The sequence below is a fragment of the Ambystoma mexicanum genome, chromosome 10 (genome assembly GCF_040938575.1).
Source record: "Ambystoma mexicanum isolate Mex_15411 chromosome 10, UKY_AmexF1_1, whole genome shotgun sequence".
Taxonomy (NCBI): domain Eukaryota; kingdom Metazoa; phylum Chordata; class Amphibia; order Caudata; family Ambystomatidae; genus Ambystoma; species Ambystoma mexicanum.
The window spans coordinates 1,091,531,419-1,091,538,696 of record NC_090932.1 but is presented as its reverse complement, the minus strand read 5'-3'; the positions used below and the strand labels follow the sequence as shown (position 1 = coordinate 1,091,538,696).

The following is a 7,278-nucleotide window of genomic DNA, read 5'->3' as shown; positions in this document are numbered from 1 at the left end:
TTGGGCATTCATGTGCAAAGCTGGCAACAATGGTAAGGCGGACAGAGTCGGTCTGCCTTTTATTGGTGGGGGGGGGGGGGGGGGGAGGGGGGCAGGTTCATAGGCTGACTATGGTCAGCTCAGCTACACAGACCACTTCATGGAAGTAGCGGTACTAGGCAAGAGAACCAATGAGGACCCTATCAAATAAAATCTCATGGGACCCCACTGAACTAGGAAACTACACATCCGTCTCTTTCAGCAGCCCTTTTCAACTAAACTGTTGTAGCAGGTGACCAACCCCAAGCCACTGTCTGGGGGTAATATGGTTTTAAACGAGGACAGTAAAGAAATGGGGGGGGGGGCGTGTGCAGTGGGGCCCTAGTCCTGCAGGACCCTTCGGCAGCTTCTACACTCTAGCTCCAACATTAGCCGTTGACTCAAATGCTTGCCCAGGATGGGGCGTTGGTACCCTGGTTTACTGTGCTCCATGAACTTTGTTTGTGTTGATAATCATTCACTATCACACCAGAATTTTTTCCTGCCACAAACAAGCCCTCCAATCTATTTTGTCCCTCCTTGCACAGAACATGTAAAAGGTGCACAATAAGAACTATTAAGAAAAAAATACAAGACCGTTACAAAAAACAAAGTTTAATTACAAAAAAAAGGAAACAGAATGTTCAGACAGTCCAGATAATTGATGGAATATTCACACCTTAAAGGGCAAATTAAGATGGATTACAAAAGTTTCGTTGTTGAATGAAGGTTTTCATACTCGCTCCAGTGCCTCCAACATTATGATACTGTTGCCCCTGATAACCTACACAGAAAAGGGAAAAAAAACAAAAGAAAAAAAAAGTTTAGAGCTAGACTTAAAAACAAGCCCTCGCAGATTGATGAGCTTCAAAGCAGACATAATGGAAACGGGTCCCACAGGTCAGGGGAAACATCTGCACAAACTCATTGCATATGAACGTGCGTGCATAGTAATAGGAAAAAATCTGGCAATTTAGAATCTGGTGGTTTACCGACCACGCAAAGTAGATTTGATTGGTGTGGAGGGGACCCAAAAAAATAAATGATTCAGGGGCGAGAAAATGCCTAATGTCACAAGGAGTTGAAGGCATAAGTCTTAATTGTCTTGATATTTAAACGAAACCGAGCATATTCTACCTCAATATTTACGGGTTCTGTATAATTTCCAGGATGCCATCGAGTGCATGTGTGCTTTCAGAATATGGGCTAACTACACCATTAAATAGCAAACCACGACTGGGTAGCGTGCAGCCACTGGAATGAATTATCACACAGAATAAACTACACATGTTAATTGATTGTAAAAGTTTGTTTAGCAGGTGCAGGTTTAAAAAACAATTCTTCGTTAGATTCCTCTATTTAGAGTTTAGATACTATATCCCGCTCGCTCAGTTTTTTTTGGCTTTAGTGCGAATCAACAACTTCACAGGTTAAGACCGTTCTCGTTTCTTTTATATCCCCTGAAAAAACTGAGCAGGATAGAGGAATCCAACGAAGAATTGTATTTTAAACCTGCACCTGTAAAACAAAGAAACCCCAATAAAGAAATGTCTTCCATTTGACTAGCAGCTGACACATGCCTAGTACTTTGTTACCTAGCATGTGCCTTTTAGCACCACAAAGTGCATCAAAACAAGACTGAGAAAAGGACAACGCACGCTGGCTCTTTAAACTTGTATAATCAACTAACCTGTGTGGTTTATTCAGTGTGATAATATAGATGGGTAACCCACAGTTGGAAATCCCCGAACAGTCCCTCCTCTTGTGTTTTTGTAGTCCTGCCACTGCAATGAAGCCATACGGTCACAAACGACCCAATTGTTCAGATGGGCAGGCGGTATGTGCTTTTAAAATCATAGAAAATGTGTGCGGAGGACCCAGGGGCTAATCCACCCTGCAAAATCTACCACTAAACAAACGATCACTCAAACATTCCCAATTTACGACAGTCTTGAGGCCAAAAACCCGTTTCCACTTGGCAGGGCATTTAAAATGGAGCTAAAGTGCGATAAAACGTCCACAACATGCATCCAGATAGAACCCCAAAACCACATACCAAGTAACTAGTACATTTTACACACCATTGTAATGTACAAACCACATTGGCATGAACAGTGTGTTCCCCTACTTACCACCATGCCAATGTTGTTTTGCTGCCCTCCAGCAGCCATCTCCATAGTTTCATCAATCACAAGATTCATGAAGGGGTCAAAGCCTCGCAAGATGCCCTGGACATGACGACCTCCATTAAGTTTTACTGAAGGGACAAAAGTATGTTAGGAATACGTAGCAGTACATTCAAATAATACACAGGAGACAGAACGGAATGACCGAATGCAAGACTAAGAGAAAGGTAAGGCATGGAAACTTCAAATCGTGAAAGGGAAAAAACAGATTTGCATTGGTTGATTTTTTTACTCCCATGACGCGAAAAAGAAAATGATTTTATGTTTAGCAAGTCTACAATTTCTTCACATTATGCAGGACAAGTGGATGGACTGTAAAACTACTACAAATCAAGCGACCGTACTAGTTTCTTAACTGAGCGTAATTTTGGATCTACCGCTGCAAACCCCAAGAGATGTTTAGGCTCACATTACGGTGGTTATTCGTACTTGTACACTTACAATTTGTGATTGCGTGAATAAAGCAACAATCACGACGATGTCATTTTCGTTTATTTATTGTGTGCACTTTTCGAGTCATCTCCATTTATCTGAGCTCTTAAAGGCAAGCATTGCGGGGCACCAAACAAGACAGCTGATCAAGGGCCTAAACGGTAGTTGCATTAGCATGTTTTTAATCCCATGTTTAATGCGAGTTTTTCGATTGTGATGCTACGTGCGTTCCTTGTGCAACGCATGTTCAGATGTGCTCAGACTTGGAGCTTACAACGTTTGTGCAGTAGTTTCAAAACAAGCGCGATTTAGGGTAACACTTACATGACAGTTTCTTGTCCATGAACCTAAATGGATATAAAAAGGAGACAAAAAAGAATTAGTACAAGGACTCCACCGTAATTAGTGATTTTGTCTGAATCTCAATCACAAACTTCAACGAAACCCCGCAGTTCCGCCGCCGAAGGGAGCGAGTATCGTTATCAAAGGCCCCATAACTCATCACTCCTTAAAGCTCTTCGTAGACCTCCTCCCCTTTATAGCGTTTACAGTGATATTATCCCCAGCCCTTCGATCCAATTGACCTTTTGTTTTCATTATTTCACCCCTCCCAGGGATTCATTAATCCGCATCTTCCCACCCGTCCTTTCAGGAAGCCCTAGGTCCTCTACCCGTGGCACAATTATTTGGGCCACACCATCCCTCGCAGAAACATGCCACCATATGCTCTCTCGATCTTACTTCTTAAGCTCGGGAGGGTGCGCTTTACTCATGATGCTGCTTGTTGTATGGAAAAACCGAGAAAACGACCGAACCGAGCACCGCCACCTCCACGAGCAGCAAAAAACGGCAACGTCACCGCGTATGGACTCCTCACAGCAGCCAATAAGCAAATAGAACGGCAACACAAGCGTGTGACGAGTTGCCCGCGACGCCACACGTAAATAGTTAACAGCCTATCAGCAACAAGTATAGCAGTAGGTTGAGGGTACGCGCCGTGTGTGTCCCCACCACGCAGTGTGCACGCCAGAAGATTAACATAACTAAAGCGGCGCGTCCGAGGTATGCCCGTCATAGTTATTGAGAAGGGACAACAATGCGCATGGTTCGGTGGCCATCTTGAAATGTTTAAATGCAACACCCTTTGCCACCGTTGGCGGTATAAATACCTTGCATTTTCCACAATCTGTGGCTATAAAGTAACAATTTCCACTAACAGATTTATATTACAAGATCGGAGACGAGCATTATGCCTTTTTTCTTTACAGCATAAGACAAATAGCAATAACGACTTCAATTTGAACTACACATCCCAAGAAAACCCGATTTTTTAAATTTATTTTCCATTTGGTTATTTTCAAACCTTTGACAATACCTCATACATGCCAACACTCCCGATTTAGGCGGGAGACTCCCGGTTTTCCCGTGAAAAATATTGTTTTTTTTCACGACCTCCCGCTGAAAATAAATATTTGCCCAATGCATTCCTATGGTAAAAATGTTGTCTCCTGATTTTTCAAACAAAATCTCCCTCCCAGGTGAGTTGGAATGTTGGCATGTATGATACCTTAAAAATAGATATAAAACATCATCTGACATACAAAGAACAATAAGACAGCACCCAATCATTTCATTAGCAATATACAGTGTGATGTGTGGAAGGTGGGGAGCAGATGGCTGGCGCGTGCGCCACAGCGGAGCAAGAAAAGGGGAGCGACACACACAATGATTCTCGTGTCAGAGCGGAGACTGCCTTGGCGGGCTTCCTCGCTCTCACTTATTTATTACACTCACCTGGTCTCCTGACCACGTCATCATGGGCTTCACATGACTATCACATCCCTCCCCAACTTGGACAAACAAACAAATAACTCTCCAAACATCTTTGTAGTCTTTGGTTGTGTGCACCGGGGCGTTAGGCCTGTGGGAGCCTGCTCACGCTTATCGGTAGATGCCATTTAGGCTGTGCCCTTGAAGGCAAGTGGAGGGTACCATTCGTCTGTGGGGTGTCCAACCTGGGCGGACTCCTTTCCTTGTACCTTGGTGCCGGGGTCTCCCATGCTGGAATTTCGGGGGGTTTCTCTCTGTTCTTTGGCAGGTGGTGTTTGCTCAGCCGACGTGGAGTGGGCCCTCACGGGAGATCTGTCCTTGTGGGACTCCTCACACAGGGTGTCTGGAGTCTGCCTGAAGTGGAACACGTTCCTGGTGACTGTTTCGGATCCTCATGTGGTGATGGCTAGCCCGTGCTCCCGTTGGGTGAATGCATAGCTCTCAACCATTTGTGTCGCAAAGGCAGGTGAAAACATCCGATTTTGATTTTTGGCGGGTGAGAGGCCCATTGAAATGAATGGGCGTGCAGGACGCTTGACGGGTGAGTCAGCTGTTTACACGGGGGTTGACACCCGCCAAAAGCATGTGAGTTGAGAGCTATGTGATGGTCCAGGGGAGAGATTCAAAGGGGAGGGCCATCTTTCCGCGTGGTTCCCAGTTCTTCACTAGTGCGGTGTCCCCTACTTGGAGGTGGCTTGGTGTAGCCCTTCTTGCGCTATCTTCTTTTTGCATTGTGCTCTTATCTCTTCAGCTCCATTCGTTCCAGGTCCACTCAGGGAGGGGGTGGGGGTGCCAGGATTGGTGAAGAGGAGTCCCGGCTGCATGGGTACTCTAAACATCAGGGCTGCAGGGCTGACTTGGGTGGCCGAGTGAGGAGTCTGTCGATACGATCAGAGAAAACGGTATAGTTCTGGTAGCCTGGGTCGTCCTTTGTTCTTGGCGATTCTTATACACTTATTGGTAGAAGCCATAAACCTCTCTGCATCACAGTTGGCTTGGGGCCAATATGGTGGGATGTGGTGGTGACAGACTCCCATGTTGTCAATAAAGCGTTGGAACTCCTTGCTTTTGAACGGAGGACCGTTGTCGCTCTTGATCGATGAGGGTCTGCCAGGGACAGCAAACATTTTCTCCAGCGCTGTTGTGACAGAGGCAGCATTGGTGGAGTTGACAGGTTCGACCTCTGGGTATCATGTATATTCGTCTACAGCTACCAGGAGGTAGGCTTCGTTGGTGATTGTGCAGAAGTCTATGCTCACTGCGTCCCAATGGCTTTCGCCCCTTGGTGGGCAAGCCATGGGCTCTGGTGGTCCGGGTCTGCGTGTGGCTAAACACGATGCACAGGTTTTGACAAGGGCCATGACCCTCTGCTGTATCCGTGGCATCCACACTCCGGACTTGAGGAAGGCCTGTGCCTTCACGATTCCCTGGTGTCCTTCATGTGCGAGCTGGATCGCTCTCTCGTGGAGGCGGGAGGGCAATACGATGCAGTATTCCTTGAGGATCAGGCCTTCCAGGGAGATGGACAGCTTGTGCCGATCCCAAACAGCGCCTGTATTGTTTCTTGTGCTTGGGGCGTCCGGTGGGCGACCGCAGTGAGGTACGTTTTCCACTCACCAGTTAGGATGGCTTCCATGGTCATCTGGAGGCAGGGGTTGTTGTCTGTTTCTTTTGCTATTTCCTCCAACTTCATTGCCTTTGGTTTGGCACAGGCTATGATATGGCATAGATGCTCCTCTGTCTCTTTGGCTGCCTCACCTTCCGTTGCAGTTGCCGGTCAGGGGTTTCGCGACAAAAAGTCTGCAGGATTGTCGGCTCCTGCTCTGTATTGTACCTCAAGGTCGAACTGCTGTAAGTGGAGCATCATGTGTTCGATACTGGCGGGGGGTGCAGCGCTGACCCCTTGAATATTGGGACCAGGGGTTGGTGGTCTGTTAGTTTCATTACGGGGTGGCCCAGGTTGTACACATGAAAGTGTCTGCAGCCCCATATGATGGCAAGGGCTTCTTTTTCTATATGCGCATAGTTTCTCTCCATGGGAGTGAGGGCTCTGCTGGCGAATGCGATGGGAAACACAGTTCCTTCTCGGTCAGTTTGTGTGAGCTCCAAGGTCTACCGGGCTGGCATTCACTAGAAGTTCCGTCTATTGCGATGTGTCAAAGAAGGCCTTGGTGGCGTCGCTGGATAGGGAGTCTTTGATATTTTGGAATGCCGTTTCCTGGGTCCCTCCCCATTCCCATTTGGACTTTGTTTTTGTGAGTTCTTGTAGCGGAGTGGCAATTGTGGCCAGGTCAGGGATGAATCGACCGCAGTACCTTGCCATACCTAGAAAACTGCAGACTTCTGTTACGTTGGTGGGAGCTTGAGCATTTTTGATGTCAGCCACTTTTCTTGGATCTGGGGACACTCCTTTTTCATTGAAGACATATCCGAAAAAAAACGTAGTGTGGGCTTTGCGAACTCACATTTTTCTTCATGGAGGGTCAGCCCTGACTCTTCTAGTCACTGTATAGTTGCTGCTAGTCGGATGTTGTGTTCCTCCTCTGTTTTGCCATAGACTAGAATGTCGTCGCTGACATTGGTGACCCCTGGGAGCAACTGGAGAACTTTCCATATTTTGTGTTGGAATACGTCCACTGCAGAGGAGATTCCAAAGTTAAGCCGGCGGTACCTTCTCAGCCCAAGGTGCAACAAGAAGGTCGTGATGTACCTTGAGTCCTTTTCCAGGCGTATCTGGTGATACCCTGATCTTAAATCTAGCTTACTGAAAACGGTGTCACAGGTTAGATCCACGATTAGTTTGTCTACTGTT

At 46.6% G+C, this 7,278-nt stretch overlaps 1 protein-coding gene across 1 annotated transcript; it reads right to left on the bottom strand.

Annotated features, from left to right (window-relative positions):
* Positions 1 to 617: 617 nt before the first annotated feature.
* SNRPG (small nuclear ribonucleoprotein polypeptide G) lies at positions 618 to 3,575 on the bottom strand. The gene is made up of 4 exons (XM_069618911.1): positions 3,378 to 3,575; positions 2,961 to 2,983; positions 2,151 to 2,275; positions 618 to 802 (listed from the first exon to the last, which is right to left on the bottom strand). Exons 1-4 carry the CDS (start codon positions 3,407 to 3,409, stop codon positions 752 to 754), a joined length of 231 nt encoding a protein of 76 aa, XP_069475012.1. The 5' UTR covers positions 3,410 to 3,575; the 3' UTR covers positions 618 to 751.
* Between the last annotated feature and the right edge of the window lie 3,703 nt (positions 3,576 to 7,278).

Bases quoted from the DNA above. Each gene is read 5' to 3' on its own strand.
- SNRPG (XM_069618911.1), bottom strand. From the start codon at position 3,409: ATGAGTAAAGCGCACCCTCCCGAGCTTAAGAA. The intron at 2,276-2,960 runs GTAAGTGTTACC...TTGTCCCTTCAG, and splicing joins CATGGACAAGAAACTGTCAT to TAAAACTTAATGGAGGTCGT. The intron at 803-2,150 runs GTAAGTAGGGGA...TTTTCTGTGTAG, and splicing joins AAAACAACATTGGCATGGTG to GTTATCAGGGGCAACAGTAT.